Source organism: Hippichthys cyanospilos, chromosome 5, assembly GCF_059441005.1.
Source record: "Hippichthys cyanospilos isolate Australia breed blue-spotted pipefish chromosome 5, RoL_Hcya_1.0, whole genome shotgun sequence".
In the NCBI taxonomy this organism is placed as follows: Eukaryota; Metazoa; Chordata; class Actinopteri; order Syngnathiformes; family Syngnathidae; genus Hippichthys; species Hippichthys cyanospilos.
The window spans coordinates 22,526,199-22,550,350 of record NC_142373.1 but is presented as its reverse complement, the minus strand read 5'-3'; the positions used below and the strand labels follow the sequence as shown (position 1 = coordinate 22,550,350).

The 24,152-nt window shown below is 38.5% G+C and overlaps 1 protein-coding gene across 2 annotated transcripts in view; it reads right to left on the bottom strand.

The window, feature by feature from the left end:
- dachd (dachshund d) overlaps window positions 1–24,152 on the bottom strand; it is a 155,289-nt gene that overhangs the window by 3,199 nt on the left and 127,938 nt on the right. For both annotated transcript variants that reach the window (XM_088415727.1, XM_088415728.1), the window contains exons 7-10: window positions 9,460–9,605; window positions 8,175–8,322; window positions 7,797–7,940; window positions 6,163–6,231 (exon numbers count right to left, since the gene is read on the bottom strand). In XM_088415727.1, the coding sequence (XP_088271853.1) occupies window positions 6,163–6,231; window positions 7,797–7,940; window positions 8,175–8,322; window positions 9,460–9,605 (507 nt within the window). The remainder of the gene's footprint in view (window positions 1–6,162; window positions 6,232–7,796; window positions 7,941–8,174; window positions 8,323–9,459; window positions 9,606–24,152) is intronic.

The window sequence follows — 24,152 nt, the reverse complement described above, 5'->3', positions numbered from 1 at the left end:
TTTTTTTTTTTTTCATTTCCCTTTCTTGGCATGCATGCAGGATAAGTAGGAGATCTTTTTCTAAAAGGTTGCTTATCAGTGACGGCAGAGTGACTTGCTAAGAACAATTAAAAACCAAAAAGAATGTTTCTTAATTCACATTTCTTAATGTACCATATTTTCAGTATTTGGTTTGAAAAATATGATGTGTTCAATGGAAAACAATAGAGAGGTAATTTTTAAGACAGTAACTGTGATAATTGTGCTCATGGTTATCACACGATCACAATGCAATATTGGCCCAAAACTACTGCACATTGATGCTGACATCCTGAGACAGTTGTTGTTGTAACTTCATCATTTTTGAAAGCACCAGGCTAATTCAAATGTATTTTCTATGGGTCTGACGTCACTTTTTAAATTATTTAAGGCCGCTATCTAAAATCTCACAATTTCTTTCTTTTTTTTTTAATTTAAAACAATGATTTAAAAAAAAATCATTCATAAATAAGCGGAAATATGTTATTCGGTCGTCAGTTTATGATTGTTTTTCATCAAACAAAAAAAATGTCTTTTTTTTTTTATGTAATCGAAATACCAAAATATTCAATTGAGGCAGCGCAGGAGAAACACAGGAGGTGGCTATTACATTAACCAAAGCACTCAAACTGCTTCTGTTAGCTTGCACTACTGCTAAGAATGGGTTAAAACAATGCTTCGGGTTCACCTTTGCCCTTTTTTATGTTTTTTGATTTGCACCTCAGAATTGGAAATACAATGAACCAAAGGTACACGGAACGAGTTGTCTGCATTTTGTTTAACTAGCTCATCTGCAGTTGAAAAACGAGCCTGGAACAAAAATGCAATTGCACGCCTGGTTGTTAATTTTCTTGTTGATATCCTCCAAAATAAAAGCATAAAAACAATTGAAAATGATATGAGTAATTTTGCAAAAATCTTGTCTTTCATTGATGGTTTCAATAGATTGACATATAAAAAAAATTGTAGTTTGAACAATATGTGCATAAAAATAAATGGACCTTATAATGGTCCAATAACAAGCACAGGTATCCTCAAATAGGCACATTTTTATTCCATGACAGTATTTTTGTGCTAAATATTACACATTAGCTCATTTGCACATGTTAAAACATTGCGTCACACTTTGTTTTTTCAAACTAGTCTCATTAAAACACGCAAAAACTTTGGTATTTTTACATTCACATTGAGACAAAAAAGTTAATTAAAGAGAATACATATTTCATTAGATGCTAAATAAAACAAAGGGTTTTTCGGCCTCTCAGCATAAAAAAAACCCTTTGAAAGATTAATTAATACATGTAAATTATGCAAATTACGCCCGTGCAAATATTTTATGAAGACAATTAAGGGATTCATTAATTACAGACATTTTTTCCCTTTTCCTTTTTGCTTCAGTGACATTCCTTCAATTTTTAATTTCATTTGAATTGTTTTAATCTTAAATCTAGCAACAACAACAATGATGACAACAACAACAAAAAAAGAACTTTTGAGATAGCAGACAGCAAAGATTTTTAAAATGGGGGATTTGGGGGTGGTACCCTGCCTGCCAAAATTGCTTTGCTCCCACTTGGAAGCCATTCAAAACACAGTAAAAAGCAATTAATAAACGCCGACTGTGTTCATATTGCAGAATTAGAGAAGTGTGACAAAAGACAAATAGAAATAATTAGTTTGCTAAAAATTACGCCCTCATTATACCCCCTCCCCCCACCTCCTTGAATCCCTGAGTTAGGAGAATATACCAACACATTCACTGCTGATACGTCACACTCCCCCTTCCTCTTCATTTAGTTATTTATTTCCCTCTCTGTGTAATTTATCAACCTCATGTTTTTGTATGCTTTTGCCATTGGAGGTTAATTATACAGACAGGCTGGTAAAGTAGAGCACAGGAGGAGACACGGGTGGCAGACAAATGCTTCTCTAATTGAACAAAAAGCACAAAAATACAGCGACCATTTTCAATTTATTTATTCCTTAATTCATTTATTTCTTGCTTGGCAAACAAGCACATGAGAGGTAGTCTCACTATTTCATGATGGGAAAAGAAAAATCATAAATATCTTTGCAAACATTTACAGTGGAACCTATCTTTACTAAATTGGTGCTGAGTTCTTTCATTGGCTTTTTTATTTTTCATATTGAAGTCACCACAAAATAGACTTAGTGATCACCAAAGTTAGGTGAATGTGCCACAGCACCAGTCTTCTTACCTGCCTGCTGTTTTTTTTTTTTTGTTTTGTTTTCTTGCCAATTGGATGATTTTGTGCTTGTTCTGAAATGTCCTAAAATGCCACAAGATGATGCCAAATCTCTGTCTAAAAAAAAAAATAACAGTGGACTGCCGTGTTACAGCCTACATTTTTTTCATGTTGCGACATGGAATACTGAGTTTTTTTTGGTCCCCTCTTTTTCCGGCTTTGCGACAAAAACAACTGTCATGACCCTAGGGGGTTGGCTGTATTTGTGTGTTTTTGTCTCCACCTGCAGGCGTTTTAGATAATTGCACTTATTTTATGTTCTGTTGCCTGACTGCTTCCATGCATTGCGTCACTACAATGTTGGTCTGCTATTGGGCAGCGTCTCCTCATGGAGATCCTGGTCTGCTATTGGTCGGCCTCACTCATTTCAAAATGGCAAAATGCTAAAGCTTTGTACTATCGCGAGTGGTGACAAAACCATATTTATAGTGCATTTTACTGTTTAATTCAAAGTTGAAAGGGTTAGCCGTGGGTCCCAAGCTTGCTAGTGATGTTAAAGAGTAAGAAGAGTAAGAAGAGTAAGAAGATGATTTATATGGAAATGATGCAGGAGATAACCCTTATTAGGGAATATGGGCATAACAAGCGGCACTCAAAGGTAAATAAATCCTTTCTATATCTTTTATTTATGATGTTTTCTGATTGTATACATGTATATTATATATGCATAGCATTTACTATACTATTTTGGTACCAATTTTTAATATGTATGTACAATTTTGATGTTTTTACCAGGGATTCTAGTGCATTAGCTATTTAACATAGATTTGGATTGCCCATCATATGGTGAGTTCGCCTTACGACCCCAACCGGGGAACGGATCAATCTCGTAACACGGGAGCCCAATGTAGTTGCAAGTAGAAAGAAGTATGTTGAAATGTCATGAATGTTGGCAGAGACAAGCTTTTCATGTTCGGGAGGGTCTTAATTAAACCTAAGCAGTCTAAAGTCGTCACTGCATTGTACAAAAGCAAAGACTCATCTGTTATTCAAAAGGGGACTTATACATATTTACCAACTCTGGGATCATAGTTTGTGGTATACTTCTGGATTTAAAGATTAATATAAGAAATCATAAACTTTTGAGGGAGACATCTACTCATTTGTCATGGCAGGGCTTGGTCTTGAACCCAGCAATGAGTGGTGGCTTATTGTATTGCTTAGAACCTGGTTAGTCTGCTTGAATATAAATGAAATGAAGGTAAATAGCACACAGCTGCAACCTTAAAGACTAATTTACAAAAGTCTTGGTTATTTTTTGCCTCATTATAACATTGTGAACACTATACACTATATAAAAGTAAATTGTGACAGTGATTTAGCAGATACTTTTTTTTCCCATGATTTGAGAAGATTTGGTCTTTTTTTTGGTCTTTTTTTCTTGCTAGCCATCAGGAGACAAACCACTGTCTCCTGGTAACAATGTTCAAGGTATCAATTTCTGGAACAACTATGAAATCGATAAAAGATGTGAAGCAATGGCTGTGCCCAAACTTTTTTGAAACTATAGAATTGAAAATATAAAAATTATGTATACATTGAATAAGTGTACAAAAGTTTGCGGCGTGTACATTTTATGTATATTAATAATTGTAGATATGTGTGAATGTATATACAGCGTGAAATATGTGAATTGTTTTTATATGTTCACTAAAATAAAAAAAAATCAAATATTACACCCTTGTATGCTTAGAGTCCGAAAAGTGCAGTACACAAATTTGCTATTAATTGAATGTGTTAAATACCTTTGCATTAAAAGTGTAAATCCTAACATCAAACAATGAGACGATGACATTTAATTAAAAGAGAAGTTGTGTTTTCTTTAAACTGTTTACCCATTTTGCAAGTCCAACTTGATGTTCTGTCGAGATTTCCACGTCAAAATCCGAATGAAGGTGCACCCCCACACCCCCAGGTGTCTTAAAACGGCACATCTTCGGTGCAATAATTGAGGATGTTTTAGCGCGGTGTTTTGTGTGTGCGTAAACACAGATAGCAGACAGCCCATTGAGGTTATCGCCGGTGTGCGCCCTTCCCAAAAAAAAGCATACGACCCTCCCCCAGCCCCAGAGGCGAACAAACAAACAAAGCATTAAAAATGCACAAGGCTTATTCATAAAATGGATTGATTTGGCCTCTTTTATTGCTACCAAAGGGGAGATTCAGACGCTTTTGGTGGTTTTATGACTCATTAGTATTTCCTGAGCGGTAAACAAACGCGTCTGTTTCTGCAAAGAAAGCTAACACACACAACTGCACCGTTTGATGCTTTTGACTGCATGGAGATGTTTTTACCCTTGGTGGAGGTGAAAGGGTTACATGTTTGCCCTGTGTTTTGCTATTTGGATTTGGTTGTTCCCAGCATTACTCCAGAAATATGAAAATGATTGTCATGGTTATATCCAAAACAAATCCTGATAGCAACATTTTAGCATACAATACAAGATGTGATTTTATTTCTGTTGGTTTTTTTGTGTTGTTTTTTTTTTTTTGGTAGGAATGGTTAAGCTGAAACACCACTTGGTTCAGGTGCAAATCTGAATAGACACCTGTGTTTTTGGCTATGCACATGGAAAAGTATGCCCCCACCCAAACCAGAACTCAAATGGTAGCGTTAGCCTGGTAACAAACGAACAACAAAACTAGTAACAAAAGAGGACGCCCCACTGCAAATTGTAAACGATAGTGTCAATCCGTTTGATGTCATTCTCTATGAATCAGGAAGTGGTGTGCTAGCTGACATAAATTTATATAAATTATAAGGTATAAATTGATCCTTTTAAACTTTTAAAAATCTATTTTCAACACTGGTGATTTCATGATATATGACTCAAAAACAATTAATGTTAATTACATGTAGATTTTTGCAATGCACCACAGCCTGGTCCCAATTACCAGAAAATAGCAGCGGTCAACTCTTAAAATAACTTCAAAGAAAATTAAAATAACTTCGTTTTTGGTCCCTTTTATATATTAGTCTCAGAGAACAAGCTAACTAACATGGAGAAACAAAAATGGTGAGTCCTGATTATTTCACTTTTGTTCATATTTGAAATGACTACCTAATAATAAAAGGCCAAGACATGGAGGTACAGTCCTGTCTGTTTCGTTCTTCACATCACTTCGCTGTTTCAGGTTCTTCGGGATGAAACAAAATTGAACCCCACTGCTAACATGTATATGTAAATTATTTTCAACATGTTTTGCCATTGATCTCACATTGAAGGTTTTTCCATCAACTCAAAAGGAAATTGGTACAATCCTCCTTCTTGCATCCACATCTGATTGCTACATTTTTGTTTGGTTTTGTCAGTACGTAAGTGAAAATGTGATTGCATAAACTGCTGTCACAGGATCCTTCAGGTGTTTGTGGTAAAATGATGAAGTTTAAAATAAAATAGTGTTCATTTATATTGAGATTAAAAATGGGTAAAGTTAGCTGGCCTTTAGCAGAACATATAACAGTATACTTGTAAGTGTCAGTAAGGGCCATTCTTCACATCAAATATTCCTAAATACAAGCTGTTAATTGCAGATTCTCTTTGTTGTTAAATTGTCTTAATGTCTTAATATTTGGTCGCGACATTGTTACAATGGCAGCTTTAGCGCTATTTTAGGAAAAAGGGACACCTACAGGATGGAAAAGTGTTTGGTGCGGTTCAATAGAGGCCTGTTTTTTTTTTTTTTTTTTCCCCCATGAAAGCATTACATTGTTTCTAAAGAGAAGTGATGATCTTGACCCAGTACAGTGGCCCAGATGGTGAACAGCGATGGCCCAACGGCGAGCACACTAAATGTGTGTGTGTACGTGTGTGTGTAAAAGAAGGGGAGAAGAAGAAAAAGAAAGAGATTTATAGTCTCATCTGAGCCCTTGTACCTTGTATTGTCCTTTCAGCATCTGTTCTTCCGCTGCTGCGGTCGCTCTCCATCTCAGGGGTCAGAGCGTCTACGGCAGAAAAGAGATCAACGTCGTTAAACATCCTCTCGGCGTCCGGCCGGCGCAATGTCAGCAGAGCCAGCGCATCGTTCACTCGGAACGTGCAGCGGCGCCTCAGAGCCTGGCGGGCGAATGTGCGAATGTACTTTTGCTATAATAATCTGATGCTTGCAGTCGCTCTACCTGAAAACGACAGCTTCTAAAAAGATTTACAGTAAACCTGGAAAGTAATGTGTTTATTTCGACTTCTTCCATTTAGGTGCTATGTAACAGATCGTTAAGTTGATAAATTATTGAATAAATAAATGCTAGATAAGTACATTTATAAGTAAAAGGTAATTAATACCATATTAGGTCATTCGAGTAGCAGTCTGGCCATTCTTACTGAGTGCAATTATGGTTGACATCTTTGGCAACAAATAAACCAGAAGTGCTAATGTTAGTTAGCTGGCTGCTCTTCACTTGTAAAATTGTTGTCATCTTCAACCGCTTCATCACCAGTCCGAGTTCTCTTTTGGCCCCTTTAGAGCCATGCCAACATTTATGAAATCGTAAATGTACTGTTTCAACCTGTTTTCAAACATCTACTGTATAAATAACTCATTTCAAAGTTTCAACTTGCTCTACTAGCGGAAATATACTCTAAGAGAGGGCACTCTGCCTCTCTGAGCATACACACTCTGAGGCGCACGGGTGCGATAGTGAAGTTCCAAACAGTTTACATTCTTCACACTTCATTCTTCTTCATGCACAAGAAGGAAATAAAACAAAATTGTCCTATGTGCCCCGCAATTGACTAGCAACCAGTTCAGGGTGTCCCCCAAAGACAGCTGGGATAGGCATCAGCAAGCAAGCGACCCATGCATGGATAATCAGCTATAGAAATTGGATGGCTGAATGAATGGATGGTTCTCTGTATTGGTGTGTAGTGGCCCACTTAAAGCACTGTTTCCTTCTACATTTTGTCAGGTTACAGCCATACCCCAAAATGAAATTAGTTCCTGTTTTTTAAACTTAAAACAATATGTTTCTGTTTCTTTTTTTCCCCACAGTGTCAGCGATAATCTTATAGTATTTGAAATGAGTAGAATAAATTCAGTTTTAGCCCCCAAAATCTAAACATAATAACTGTTAATAGATTCATAGAGTACTTTCGGTATCTTTGAAAGAAAAATGTGATTGAAGCCACAGTTTCTGGTCATCCAAGTCTGGTCACTAGCAGAGACAGCTTGTGGCTAAAATGATACATAGCCATGCTCAGGTGTGCATCGGAATCACACTTTGACTAACTACTGCCACACTCCGACCATGTGGAAACTCAGATCATTGTCCAAATCTTTTGTCCTTTGGGAACACAGTGCTCTCAGTGTGTCAGGCAGTACAGATGCAAATAGTTCAAGCACGTCCTGCTAATTTGTTTCGAATCGTTTCGAAATCAATGGGAAGAAAGCATGCGCTCATAACACACAAACACACATGCACGATCGTGCGCAGGCACGCACACACACAATCACACACATACTTAAGAGTGAATTCATTAATTCATGTATTTATTTATTTTTTTAGTCACTGACCGTTGAGTGAGCGCATGCTGTCAGCAGGTGACGGCTGTTTGAGGGTCTGCTCCACCTGCTCTCTCCTCTTGGATTCGTACTCCAGAGCTTCTTGCAGTTTCCTCTTGGCCTTCTTCTCTTTCTTCAGACGCTTCTGGATGATCGCTAATAGTGTAAAGATATTGAGTATGTTTTTATTGTACAACGTATGGTATATATATATATATATATATATATATATATATATATATATATATATATATATATATATATATAAACATCTTCAAGTAAATATTCATAAATAATAAATCAAGTGAAACACATTTAAAAATGTATTTCCACATTTGTCCACAACAGGAGAGATGGTGCATTCACGCAAAGAGACGAAGATTCGATTACCTCTGTTCTTCTGTTCCATGGCCAGCTGCTTTTCCAGATTCTCCCGGAGTTCTCGCTCTCGGAACAGCTCCATCTTCAACTCCGTCTTCTCCAGTTGAACCTGCTTCTCCTGGGCCCGCGCGTTGTCGATGGCTACTTTCAGCAGGCCCTGCAAACACCACACATTTTATATGGTAACTCACACTTTTACACTCACAAGTGTTTTTTCTGCTTTCTGCTTTTCTGATTTTGTCTGCTTTTTTCAAACCATGGACAACAACTGAGAGAACAGTAAATTTTGTCGGCTATTTTAATTCGACATAATCGTCACATCTGCATCACGTTTCACCATCGGTAATGCTTTACCACCGAGATGAATCCACCAACTTTCTGAGAAATAAATAACCCAAGATATACTTCAGAGAACGAAGGTAAATACACAGTATTAACATAGCAAGAAAACATACATACAAAGATATGTACATATATACATACAAACATATAGAAACTACTGATAGTTACAGTATTATTCTCAATGAAAATTCATTCTCAGTGAGATAGCTGAGCACGGTTTGCAAGTTTTTTGCGCTATGTTTCAGTTTTATGTGCTTCATGAACTGAAACATATACTGTAATCATTTGCAACACATTCATTGTACAGGTAAAAAGCAATGTTTAGAATTAAGTAGTATTCTTATTTTTTTTTTTAATATTTTGCTTTTTCAATAAAATTTGAATTATGAAAGCACTTGCATACAGTTGAGCAAACAAAGCATTCTGGGATGCCCAAGGAGACGATGGCATTCAAGAAACCAATTGGGGCATCAAAAAGTGAAAATCTCATTCTGATTGGGTCTTAGCTAGGAAATGCAAGATAGAAGTTTTAATATATTTAATAATTGGCCAGCAGACTGACAATGACGGACTGGGTAAACCTACAATAATGGGGGACAAACAATGACGGGAATCCACGAACAAACGGGTCTGTAAATGCACGCCTCTGACAAAGAGCCAAGCGGAGACTCGATATGGACTATAACACTGCAGTGCCCAGAAACAAAATTCATTAACCAATGAGAAATCATTAGTATTTATGTCACCCCCGTTATCCGCATTTTCCCGGCACATTCAAGACCCCATCTGACTCATTATTAGAAATGCTACCTGGCACTAGAATTAGGAATATTGTGATAAGGCTTTTAAATTGCCTATTCTGAGAGCAATCATTCATAGTTGAACTAACAAACAAGTGGATTAGATAATCAATGAATCAATCAATTAATCTGATTTGGTTGACAAATTCTACCTGTATGTTGGTAAGGAGAGTCTCTATTGACGACAGGCCGTCTGGAAAAAGGAAAGGCGAGGGGAAGCCTGGAGGCAAAGTTGTTCCAGCCAGCGACAAACGCTCATAGCTGTCTCTCGCTGTTGGCGTGCACATCAGGTTATCATCTGCAAACAAAATCAAAACTGATTAAGTATTTATCCATCCATCCATTCATTTTCAAGCAAATACAGCAGGACATATAATAAGGAAAGCCCCTGTGGTGGTCAAGTTGTGTTTGTTCTTAGAGGTTCCACTGTCCTAATAGAAGTCTTTTCCTCTCCACTTGTCACCCAGACTCGAATAAATACACTGCTGTGGCCCCTGTGAGATTCCTTTGTATTGCTTTTCCTCAGCATTCCAGGGTGGGGGCTAAACACTATCAAGATGGACATAAATCCCAGCTACCCCCATTTAAGAGATGTCATGTGTACAACAAAATCCCGAACAGGCCCGCTTGCCTCGACCCCTGCGAGTCTTGCGCTTCCTTTGTAATCACATGAATGCGGCTGTCTGTCAAAACAGTAATGACATCATCCTCCTCTCATCACTAAACGCGGGGATAGAACCCAGCCATCTGCCGTCGAAGGAAGACCAAAAGGGTGGGAGGCGAGGACGGCGCACGCATCCGACGTGTTACTTTTGTTCACCTTTGAGATGGTTCATTTTAAAGGCATTACCATGGGTAGTCACTGTTTAATTGGTAAATCAAATCAGGTGTCATCATTTTTTTTCATTCTAAGGTTAACGATGAATTATAATTTTATTTTTTTTAGTAACTAGTTTGAGGTGGTTAAGACAAATTTATCAAAGTGATCACAACAAGGAATAATCGTACAATTTTAGAATTGATCCTGAACATTATCTACTGAAAACACAATTGAATTAAAGGTAAAGTTAATGTTTAATAGCTAAAGTAAGCTAGGTAGGACATATGTTTTAGAATTACTTTAAATCTAAATATCCTTATATATATATATATATATATATATATATATATATATATATATATATATATATATATATATATATATATATATATATATATAGTAATTTTTCAGAATGTCAAATTGCTCATTGTTTCTTGAAGCAAAATGGCATGACTTTGCTGCAACCAGCAGAGGTGCTGTTGATTCAACCTAAATGAATTCAAGGATCGCAAATTGGTGCTGCTCTTTCGGCCTTCGAGGAGGTATACGCTCACTGAGTGCCACTCTAGATTGTAATGTGGATTTCAGTATTCGTTTATGATTGTGTGGCAACGGAGGGACGGTGCACAAACAGCGCCCGCCTTCTCTCCCTCCCTCCCCCCCTCCCTCCCTTCCCACCACCCCCATCAACATTCAAGCGATGCCAGCCAAGAGCTGGGAACAGCTGGTGCTACATTAATTAGTTTAAAGTATTTATTTCGCCCATCCTCAGAGCAGATTGAGCAAAAACATTGGAGATTATTTCAAGCATCTGCAAAATGCCCTGGAAACATGTCGGGCGCCAAAAAACGAAGCGTTACGATTCGCAGTTTAGGCTTGTAATTTGGAATTTGAGTCTACCTTTCCTGTGGAGAAGGCGGTGAAGGTCCATGGAGGAAATAAGCAACCTTTTTTCTTTTATTCGTGAGGAAGAAGTTCACTCTGTGTGATTAATTAGAATGGATGTTTGCCTAATGGATTAAAGCGTCCTCATAATGTGACTTTGTAGGAATAATGAAGTTTCCGCATTGAAATACAAATTTGCTTTGTTTTACTTAAGTGAGAGGCATAGAGGGCAACCATATTTTGATTATCAAAAAAGATTGGGTAATCTTCCAGAAGATGAACACTCCCCAAAACAATGACATTTGCTTCTATTTGAACTTACAAAAAACATACAATAAACATGTAATAACTTGATATTTCTGATTGTCCACCCAAAACTGTAAACTGTAGAGCAGGGGTGCTTAATGTGTCGCCCGCCAAGCTTTTTTGGCCGCGAGCATGAACTCGTACAGAAAAAAAAAAACATAAAACAAAAAAGCTGGAAAAGAACGTCAATCAAGAAAAATAAATCGTCAATAGAAAAAAGAACGTGAGTCATCGCTTGTGGTTTTTTTGTTTTCTTTTATTTAGTGCCCTGAATGAATTGTATTCCAGAACAACATGTGTGAACGTGATTTCACACCACAAAATGTTCGAAAAGATTATGTTGTTGTGACTCGTGACTATGCTTCTGGGAGTAGCCGTAATTACATTTTATATACATATATACAATTATTTTTCATACTCACTTTACACTGAAAGTTGTCATTAATTCATGTACTTCTTTCTTTTCAACGAGTTGGTCCTATCTTGAGGTAAGTGTTCTTTTTTTTTTTTTAATACACCTCAAAAGCCCATATTTTAAAATGCTGAGAGTTTGGCCTGAAACAGCTTTGATGGCTCCAAAGGTCCATTTACGAGCCTGTCGTGACATATTAAGCAGTGCAGATTTGGTGCATTAGTCTACTCGCTATTAAAGCTTACTTTAAGTAGGACTAACAATATTGCCTCTTAAATTCTTGGATGCTGTAGGTTATTTTGAATCATTACTTTACTGTTCTCTGTTTCGAATGAGCTCGACCAATATTTTTTTTTTATACTTAATATTGCCATGGGCTTACTTTTTTCTTAATATCAGAGATAAGTGTTATGACAGAGGCACAGCCCGTCCATCCATCCATCCATCCATCCATCCATCCATCCATCCATCCATCCATCCATTTTCTAGGCAGACACATGTACCTGTTTTTATAAGTATTTTTTTTCAGTCACTGTGATCAATATAGTATTGATTTGCTGCGATTTGCCATGGCAAGTTGGTCAAGCCCAGTATCCCACTTTGTTAAAAAACCTAAATAAATACATAAATAATAAACAAACAATACTACCAATGATGGTGCAGTGTTGGTCCGAAGTATGAATAAACAGGTCAATAGTGTTTAACTATACATAACATATACAGTAACTTGCTGCCGCGGCACAATGACAATAAAACCAACCAATAATGGCACAGTGAGTCTGATGACAAACCCTGATGAAATCTGAATCGGGAAATCTGCTTGGATTTACAGCAGGTCTTCTTCAACCATTACCAATCCTGACAAGTGGCAGAACCAAACTACTCAGGGGAAAACATCACATATACTGGAAAAAGAACAATTATTTTCATTTTTTGACATCACAATCCCTCTTTAGTGATAGGACATGGTGACTGCTTAATGACTGCATGACTACAATGCCGCCCTGGGTACAAACCACACTCTGGACTAGATACTGCTTCCATTCCTAAAGGCATAGTGTTTTCATTTCCAATGTCAGGGGAAGAGAGGGCGCAATGTTTTCCGCCTTGTGCGGTGTGCGAATTAAACGTCTTTTAGAGGAAGATGAAAGGCCCATTTCATCTCCATAAAACACCTAATGAAAGATCAAAACGCCGCGAGTTGGCCAGCGCTCAGGTTGATATAGCCAGCGCCCACTCCCGATAAAATCACCATGTCAACGAGGGACGTTAGCAGACCTCTGGGAGAGCAAGCTTTGTAATTGATTCGTACCGGTGGCACTTTGTCGTCCTTATTCAGAGCTGGCATTAATCATAAATCATTGCTTTAACAAACTCCGGCGTCAGGCTTCCGCCGGCACCCCCAGCTCGACACAATGTTGGATCACACAGAATATTTGATGGCTTTGTTGCGACGGGGAAACAACCTGTCACGCCGTGGGAAAAGCAAACAGCATTTTGTTCGACAGACTCAGACGAGCGTACAAGCACCTCTTGTCAGATAACATTTCCACTATGAGACGTTAAAAAAAAGAAAAAAAAAGAAAGAAGTGATGAAACTACAACAGCCTAATGGAAGTTGAATACACAAACCACGTTTTTAATCCACATATTCTTCCAATCAGCACACACTTTTTGGATGTAAACTCTGGCATGCGCTGGCATGTTTATTCCTCACAATCGCTTCATGTGTCTTCAACTTAATTACAGCAAGCTGAACGGCAGCCCGCCGGAACAGAGCGCTCTGCTTCCAGGTGATATTTCTGCGAGGCTGCCAACAGCAGCTGTGACGATGGCGTCGGCATCCAGGCCCGACGCTGTGAAATGCGCCTGCAAAAACGGGCAGGTCACCCCTGCACCTCCACTCCTCCTCCTCCCCTTTCCTGTCACCAATAACATTTCACGCACAACTGTTTCGCCGGATAATAGGAGCCACAAATAAAAATGGGGACGCTGTAAATACAATGCATTGTGAATGAAACGCAGTAATTTAAACACCTCCACCGCAGCCTCCATAACTCCCTCCTTTCTCCATCTTCCTGCTTTGAATAGCTGCAGAGGGAGTCCTTGACAGCGTGCAAGCAGTGATGAATTACCTATCCAGTTAATTTTCTCTCTCCTCCACTGTTGTGCTGCTAAAACACCAGGGTAGGCATTGACTTGACTATAAATACAGAGCAAAAAAATATCATAAATACACACATGTGAATCACATATAGGAATATAGGCTTGTGTGCAATTTACATGTGATTATATTTGTCTGGCTAGTGGAACCTTAGAACCTTAGAACACATCCAAAAATACAAAACAGTCTTTGTAAAGTTGCCTTACTACATAATAGTTGTTACGTGTGTGCTATGAGATACTTGGCAAGGGCATTTCCGAGAAATAAATGAGTAAATACAATATGTATGGCACAGATTTAATGTATACGTCAACATGTATTTAACTCAGACATGTGCGATCTATATGATATTAGAATTGTGCTGTAAGTGACTCCTGAATAATAAACAAATAAGTATATAAATAAGTTAAACATAATAATAATAATAAAAGAAAATGATTAATCTCTCAAGTTGAAAATAATAACTCATTAAAAAAATAATACAATAATTCAACCATAATAATAGACAAAAATTTATGTGAAAGCACACCTACAGGTTAGTAAAAAAAAAATAAAAAAAAAAAAAAATATATATATATATATATATATATATATATATATATATATATATATATATATATATATATATATATATTACAGATTAATACTTGTGTCTTGCAAGTTCACTTTACACCTTACATTAAAAAAAAGAGGAATGTACACTTAAAAAAAGTAATTTGAAAATCATGAATGAAAAGTTGAATATGTTATCAAATAATTGTGCAGTTAAAAAAAATAAATAAATGGGATGAACATAGTTGCGTGATTACGTCTATATGTGTAGCATCTAGCATTGTGACAGACACACATTGCAATCTGCAGCGAAGCCAGAGAAGAAAACCTTGGGAAATTTATCCGCAATCTTGGGATAAATAGCTGTAATTGACCTTGGGAGTTGAAAATGTGCCATATGTTTCTGGTTCCTGTGTTTGAAAGCGACTCCCTCAGGACATTGTTGAAGCGGGGAGTGGGAGGTGAGGAGGAAAGACAGACAAAGAAAGCGGAGGTGAAGAAGGATAGTGAAAAAGGCAGAGGAGATGTATGCGTAGATGGCGACGGCACAAGAACAGAATGATTGAAATAGTGACAAGCTCAAGAGAGAGAGATAGGGCAAAGGTACACTGGGCCGGGCCAGTCAGAATGATATATTGACAGGTGAAGCTTTTGTCCTTGTGAACGCTGCTCCTCCCAGCAGGAGAAGCTTAAAAAAAAGCAGCAGTCTGTCAGCACAGACTCCTCACTGCACACTGGATTTGCCTAGCCCCTGAATCACGTCCTACAAATGGACCAGTTATGACCTCTCGGACAACCATTAGCAACTAACGCGGCGCTGAGTCCACCTGCACTTAAAAGCAATGAATTTGGAAAATCATGTCAAATGGAATCATGTGTCTGCCGCTGCAAGTGCAAGTGATGCAGGCAGGAAAGAGAAGTTGCATGCAATTTGAGCACTTAAAAAAACATGAGGGTTGCTTATCTTGCAATTGCTGTCTGCACTTTATAGCGTCTTTTAGGCTAAGTAGACTCAACTGGATGACCCGTCCAAATGGATGGATATGAGCAACAATATTAATCAAATGTTAAAGCAAAAATGTAAACATGCTAGCCCAGTAGCGCTGTCCCACTCACTACAATTATCAGCTACAATTCTAGTACCTGTTCAAATGAAGTTGGAAGTGTGAGCACACATATCAGTGTCACGTATGGGAATAATGGCTAGAAATGACAAAAATGATGACATGTGGTAATGTTAGCTAACTTCACAGTTCAGTACTGCCAAGTGGGACCTGATACGTCCAGGTTCAAAATGTGTTGAGCCAAGACCACCTGTGTGACATAAACACTACAAACCTCTAATTGGTCCAGCACATTGTAATATTTGAGGATATATGGGAAACAAGTATGACAACAAGGCCACATGCTTAGTTTAGCTTCAGCCAGTTTTGTCTTTAGGAAGGACTAATTCAGAAAATACAACAACAAATATGACAACAAACTAGAATGAGAGGAAATGCTAACATAGTAACTTTTTAGCAAGATACTTGAATTTTTTTTTCAACTTTTAAAACTTGTTTTATTTTCACAAGCAAGAGCATGTAAAGTCCTGCACAATGATACCTCATTTTTTCAGAACATGCAACAACAACCGGAGATGGCCATTATTCATTTTTGTGAATGAAAACTGCCATTGGGAAAAACTACATGTACATCTATGAGCATGTCTATGGGTTGGGAGCACAGAGCACTGCGAGTGAGCTAAAACTGTGGGCCGCAGATATAGCTCAGCACCACTAGTAAGTATATTACATGCTATTCAGGTTAAGCAATATTACCTTAATTCTACTGCTCCAAAACATCCTTTCCTTTCACTTGCAACAACACAAGTCCAAAACCACACAAAATATTTAATTTTTGGAATAATCAACTTAGCCAACTACAGTAACTGAGTTATATTTCTTTGATGGTGATGAGACGATGTCTTGACCCACGCAGTTGAGGCTCCGCCAAACCCTAGAGATCCCTGGAATTCGGGTGAACCCATTCTATAAACCACTGCTTTAGTTTCATCTGGTGATATCATAGTGTATGTGGAAGGTGTAATGATCAGATTTTTTAAATGTATTTATTTCTTAAAGCTACTAATACTAAAACCCTGTCTAGTCTGCTATTACAATTTTTGTGTATTTGAGATATTTTCGAATTTCAGTTTATGTGCCAAAAAGGTATGTTTAATGATTTATACTTTTAGTGAAGTCCACGTGCACATATTTGTTCACCCATGCATGTCGTCACGTTAGTTTGTCATGGCCTGTTAATCATGCTAGCATGTAAGCTAATACTAGTGATGAGGCTCATGTTACTGCTGAATAGTAATTTATGTACACAGATTCATTATTGTGTATATGCTGGAAGCATATGTTGGTTTATCATTCTCTATTTTAATGATTGCTATTGTGTGGCATCTGTACTGAATTACGAAACATACCCTTTTCAAGGTGGTGGTGGTGAGATAGCTGAATTACTTTGTATAATATATATATATATATATATATATATATATATATATATATATATATATATATATATATATATATATATATATATATATATATATATATATATATATACATATATATATACACAGTATATATATAATTAGTGCTGGGCTTGATTCCTGTCCCCAGTGAATTATTGGGGGTGACTGTAGGTAGATGAAATGATATGCACATATGAGTTTCCGGAGGAAACCTGATTTTCAGATTGGACTTTGAGCTGAAAAAGTTCTGCTTCACTTGCAAAGTGAACAAAGTGAACACAGTGATGGATGGATGTGAAAAATAACGCAAACACACAGTCATTAAACACATACACTCACACACACAAAGACGCACACACTAATGTGGCCTCATCATTTGTGGAAGCTAATTTCCTTTTCATCACGGAGAGAGGAAAATGAGAATTTGCCTCATCCCTGCTGGGGGACAAAGTCAAGGGCCCCCGGTCGGGATTGGGCTCGATTAACAGGTAACATTTGGCACTCGCTCTCTTATCGCAGCGTGAATATCAAAATGCTGTGTTTTTTTTTTTTGTCTCCCCCCCATCTCTGAGATGAAATCACTTGGTGCACAAAGCTATTTAGAGAGAGGGAGGAGAGAAGGTGAGCGGATAATCAAGCTGGCCACTGGGCCGTGTTTTCCTAAATGCTCTCCAAAACATTACTGTGCACAGGCATTAAATTAGCGGTGGCCCACCTTAAAATGTTGACATTTAGCGTGACTTTTTGGGGAGTGACACCCTCATATTTTTCTCGTTGGATATCATTAAATCTCAACTGCCCTATGGCCGTGCCTTTCCATTAATAACCCATTTCAAATGTTCCCTCCCGCCCTCCTCTCGCTCCTCTCTGCCTCGGCACATTCTTAAAGTGACGACTTCATTGCTTTTGCCTTAATAATAAATTGAATCGTATCCTGAAGGACGCATGAAGAGAGACACAGATGGACATAACAATAAATCCTTCGGCGTCACGGACGTGACAAAAGACCCTAACAGGATGACACTTTGTCAAACTTGTATTCTGCTTGTATGTTTTTGCTAGCGGAAAACTTTGGTGATTCCTTTCACATTTTGCTTATTGATAGACAACTTAGGTTTTAAATATTGTTCAGCACCACACTTTAAACAGTTAACATGTCAAACACAAATCGGAATATTTCAGTGAGCAAAATTGTCTCCAGGCCGAAGAGAGTGTTTATATATGAACAATACGGATGTAGATATCAGAATCAGCATCAAAAGAGACGCACTCAACAATTGACGCTGTTAATTTGCATGCATGCATAAAGCGCATTATTGCTTTAAGTGGCGGGAGAAGACCCTATTAGAAACAACTTAAAGAATCTAATCATGCATGAACGCTGCCGTACAGACAACGATCCACCCTTGTGTTCCGCCGTGTATATGAGGTGTGGCGCAACTAATAAGAGCAGATTATGAGCTACAAATTGAACTTTAGTAGCGTGTGTTTAAAGGTGGAGGATACAAGCGTGTTTCATCAGTCGCTCAGACAGAACAAAACAGCAGTGCGAGAGAGTGAAAGAGGCAAGGTAACGAGGGATCTGCGTTGACTTCCAACTGGGAGGAAGATATCTTGTCTTTTTAATGCGGCCCGTGTCATATTTATTGCATAAAGGTCAGGGTGTTCATTTGTTCAAAGTCAGCATTTTGCCTCCCTCCTATCCGCCGTGTAATAAATGCAGGGGGCTGTGTCATTATCGGACCTACGAGGATTATAGGCTTGGCCGACTGTGATGACTGCATAAAAGTGTGCGGGACTTTTTGTTTCGGCCTTTTTCCGACGAGCTGTTAAAGCAAGCCTCGATAAAAGGCGTCCGTTTTGTGGCAAGAAGTTAGCGAAAAGGCTTTAACTGCCATCTGTAACTGTCTGCGAGATAACGCGACAAAAGGAACTAAGAATTACAGTGGAACATCTGAGGTCGAGCTAACAACAACATTCCGCTGTTTATTGAAGCAGTGATTTAGATTGCGGCCGACCGTTTATTGACACAAGAATCCGAGAGATTAAAATTGATTGGCCATTTTGCCTGACTCATTCCCATTTCCGAAGGGGATCATTTGTACTGTATACGCCACTAATCTCTGCGTGACCCACTAATCATCCAGCCATTTATTCCTCACTCTTTGTTTACTTTGCCTTTTGTTTGGCATTTATGAATTCATTAGAGTGCCTCCTCGCGCGGCTTAACGCGGAAGGTGACTGGGGAGTCCTGTGCGTACCCGATAGCGCTGCCGAAATACAACCAACACAAGCGCCAATTACACATTGATAATAATGAAGAAGCACCCGCGACAGACAAACAAAATAAACAAACGAGGAAATCCTCTGTAATTGACAGTTTTTCTTTCTTTTTTTTTTTAAATGAAAAATCAGTCTTCGTGGTATGCTTTGAATATCACAAAATGTAAGTAAAACGTAACGGCAAAGATGAAGCGCGTTCATTTTTTGGTGCTTGCGGTCTCGTTTCATACATTGATGACTCGGCTCATACGTTTGAAAACATCATTGGGAAGTCTGAATTGTATGCACTTTGACTTTTGTCTTTTAGCCTATTCACCCATATCTTAAAAAGCGTACATGAGTTGAATGTGAATCAACTAATCCTGTAACTTTAGTTTCATGTCGTGAAAAGAGTGATAAAAAAATTCTAAAAATGAAGCAAAATAGTTTTTCTCCAAATTTCATTTCCCACTTGTATGACCTCAGAGTTAGACTACTTAGTAGTCTAAAATACTAAGTAGGTCACACAGATCCCTATATTCTACTTCCTGTATACTGGAAATTGGTAATATTTATTTATTTTTTTATCAATTTGTATATTGCTATAGGTCCATCTTTGATCGACTTCCAAGAAAACCACTTGAACTCACCTTTCAGTGCAAAGTGATTTTGCTTAGTAGGGATGTGTATCTCTCCAGTAAAAGACAATTTGATCTTGCACACATGATAGAATTTGTGGATATTAATGGACATATTTTGATCAAATTACGTACAAGAGGCTCATAATTGTTACTTTTTTTTTTTCTTACAATTCACATTAGTAGCGGACAGATAGATTCACAGTAACCGTCTTAGCTTGGACATGTCTTTTCGTGATTTTGGAATCCACTGGGAGCAGCTCTGCTGGCACTAATCCATACTTGTACTCTACTTGGCATGCTTTTTAACGACAGTGATGAAGACATGAACAAAAAGAAGCAGAAGAAGAAGAAGAAGAAGCGGAGACTTGAAATGGACTGGCTTATGGCAACGCTTTGCAAAGACGGACGCAAATCCATTAGTCGTTTCACAGTTATAAAAATACTTAAGGGGCCCTTTTAATCGCAGCGACGTGTTAAACGCACGGAAATCTGTTTTGATAACATTATTCATAACACCGGCTTTGCTCGTGCGAATTAATAACACTTCATTTGCAGACGCTCAAGAAAAGCTGGCACGGTATTTGCAGCTAAAGAGATTAATTTTCAAACACCTAATTGACAGACTGGGGTTAGACGGGATAAGCAACACACTCTATAAGGCGGCAGCTGCAAAGTCAAGGTGACTGGAATATTGAAGAAAAAGGCTTTCACGGAAAAGAAGAAAAAAAAAAACAGAATAGAGAGCCGAGAGGGAGGGAGTGAAGAAAATTAGTCCTGAAGCACTTTTCTACCACCCGCTCACTATTCTTCCTCTCTTTATTAGGAATGATTTACTTTCGTGGCACAAAGATATAAAAGCTGGAGTATAGCCGCGTAATTATCGCAGAGTGAAAATTTAGAGCTTTGACTCACAATGTCCTCAAGTCGGCTATCGAGCAGACTGCCAGACGATAAGAGGCCGCGCTTCGCTCCCGGCATCGCATCGCCGGTGTTTTTTACGAGCGCTGCCAACGAGGAGCGCCACTCGTGAGTCTGTAAACAGGACGGGAGCGCTGCGAAGAAGCGGGGCCGCTCACTGTTTACCTTGGCAAGCCCTGGCCTCAGCATGTCGGCGGCATCCCTTAATTACTGTTTACATGTAAATATTAAATTATACAAAAATAGCCCCCACCCCTACAAGAATGTCTCCAAAAGTACAGAAATACATATTCAGGGTCAACCTTATCTGTCCACAACAGTCGCCGCCGCCATGATATGTATTGTTTTGAATCGCAAATGTTCCCGCATTGTACATAATCTTCATAATTGCTTAATGCTGTTGTCCAAGGGCGCCGGGATGGGAATGTGCTGCTGCGATCTGCATAATAGCAGATGCTCAGATATGTAAAACTCACCTTGTGTGCTCTCAGGGAGCGAGGATAGCAATAAGAATAATAAAAAAGGTTGTTAAAAAGAGTTTGTTGAGAGTTGCTGCATGAGCGCCAACAGGCAGAAGAAATTGCAATTCCCTTAGGAGCAAAAATACAAAAGTTAAATACTTTGCAGACTGTTATGCTTGTTAAAGGGGAAGGCAAACAAAGTCCTTTCTTTACAATACTATGTATGAACAGGGTATATGATTAATATTTTGTTTGTGAAATATGAGTGAATATGCAAATCCCACCCATGTTTATTTCATTTTCAGTTGCCAGGAACGGTGTAATGGCACATCTTTGATCACTGATCCATTCGGATCAAGAGCCATGGTTTGGGCCACAAGTGTTTGCTCTGTGAAGAACAATTTGGGTGTTCATGTGAAGGCTGAAAATGTCATGTTCTGTTGGGGGTGTTAGGGTTTAGTTTGCGGGTTAAATTTGGGGGTTTCTGTTTTTTTCCATTTGAGGGGTTCCGGTGTCATGCTCCCGTTTCTGCTCTTTTCGTGTCTGCCCTCGTTAGTATGATTTTGTCCACCTGTCTTCATGTTCCTGCCATCCATGTGTCGTCTAATCCGCTTCCCCTGCCTTTTGTTCCTGTCCAGCTGTTTCATGTTTTCTCAATAGCGTGAGTGTATTTTAGTGATTAGTTGTTTTCAGTTAGTTGTCGGGTCATTGTCTTACATCAAATTTTCTATGCATGTTTTGTCGAAGTGTTCCACTGCTTCTTTTTAGCGGTCTCCCTGCCGTCGCCCCTGTAAGTTTGGTTCTGTTTCGAATTGTATTTGTTACTTTGGATACTGTTTTGTTCATGTTTTGCCTTTGACAGGGAGAAAACCTCCAGGCTCTTGCATAGATGGGAGTATTTCAGTAACCTGGAGTGAAATTAGTCCTTGAGTAATTTGGAAACTAATAAAAAAGATATGAGAGTATATTTTTTATTTCATGTCTGAAAAACAATTTATGTTTATTTGATGCACAGGCTTTCTTTTAAGCTGTTCAAAGTAGCCATAATGGCCCAGCGGCTGGCTTGACTCGTTCATGTAATGCCTTTATCTCAATCACATAGCGACCAGTAACAATGCCATCATTAAAATAAATAAATAAATAAAAATCTCAGTTTCTGATTATGTATGTTAAGAAACCACATGCTTATGCAATCGGTGTATGATACGGTGAAAGTCGACGCCACTAACGTGTGGATGCATTCAAAATGCCATCAATGTGTTAAACATTAATAACTGAATATCATAATTTGACCCCAAAATTAAGGGTGTGTCATATACACACGTGCGTCTTTGCTACTTTTCCACATCTAATAGCATACAACTATAGTAAAGCGTGATTATTAAAGTCACTATATTGAGAAATGGCAGCAGTGGTTGCCAAAATGGCACTCAATAGGGCTCGGATTACAATTTTAGGTCTTGTCATCTTCCAAACAAAACATGTATGATTGATTGATTAAAGACTAAATAGTCCTTTTGTGTAAATAGAGAGTATATGGTGATTTACTGTTTGGCGCACAGGGATTGACTTGCCAGTCCATCGTGAACCTCACCTCTCGCTCTAAAGTCAATGAGGCTAATGACCACAAGTTAGTACAAATGGCAAATCAACAGTGGAGTAATGGTACTCCATGCAGGTGATCCTGTCATTCTGACCAGTGCATCCAAAAGTAATTTTAATTATGTACACTCAGAATTTTTGCTACATTTGTTGAACCTGATACAAGCACATTTTTTTTTTGGTCCAAATATGTAGTGTGATTATTTTCGCCTTTGTGTTCCTGCCTTTTTCTCCAAAGGCACTAAAAAAAAAAAATGTTAAAAACATTTTCTTGACAAGGATCGTATGCCTATCATTAAAAGTTTGACGCATTCAGCTCCTTCTCTTTATCTGTGCTGACTTTAATGCTGCGTGTTGTGTTGGGACCTACCAGTGTCCTTGGCGCTCGCAGCTTCAAACAGGATGCTGACTACCTGACTTTTTTTTTTTTTTTTTGGTCGGAAGAGGCGAGATCATTAGCCATCAGAGCCCCTGAAATGTGACTTGGCAGACAATAATGCTTTGTGATCAAACAACTTGTCAGTGCGTGGCGTTGAAATGAAAGAGTGCAGAAAAAAATAATTCAATAGAGGATCAATCAAATTTCTTCTTGCACCATGTGAGCAGGAATGCTGATGGTGCAAGAACGGGGACGCGGGAGTTCATTTGGATATTTGTTCTCCGCTCATGAATGTTCCATCGCGTGACACCATCTCCCCGCTAATCACATTTCACTCAGGTGGGTGGTGGTGGTGGGGGAATGCTTTTAGGGACGTTGAAAAGAGAGAGGTTCTTTTTAATCTTTGAAATGCCTCAAAAGTGACAGAATGCTCTCTCCTGCCAAGACAGAGGGCGTCGGATGGGGAGATAAATATGCTGTGGTCAGCTAAGTGTATCTAGTGAGCAGAGAGGCAAATTTAATAATGCATTATCATTCACTGGCGAAGGAGAAATCTGCCTGTCCATCAGGAGGCTCGGGCCTGTTTCATGTTACCCTTCAGTGCAAATGAACAAGTGCTTTACTCAGCCGGAGCAGGGATGCACACGAGGCAGTGCGCAGAGGCCTTGCTAAAGATGGAACGCCAGGAAAAACAGGTCGGCAATCAAAGGCAAGATAAATGAACAAGCACATAGATTTTAAATCCAGTTTTGTTTGTGCAACTAGTCATCTTAAGCCACTTTACACATGGGGCAGCTCTTGGACTCCTAATAAAAAAATGTACTTTCACACCAGCAGGCTTTACTGAATTCCCTTGTTTTTCGTTGTTAATGGGACCCAGAAAACCCCACAATTAGTGAATTACGCAAAATCGGATTTG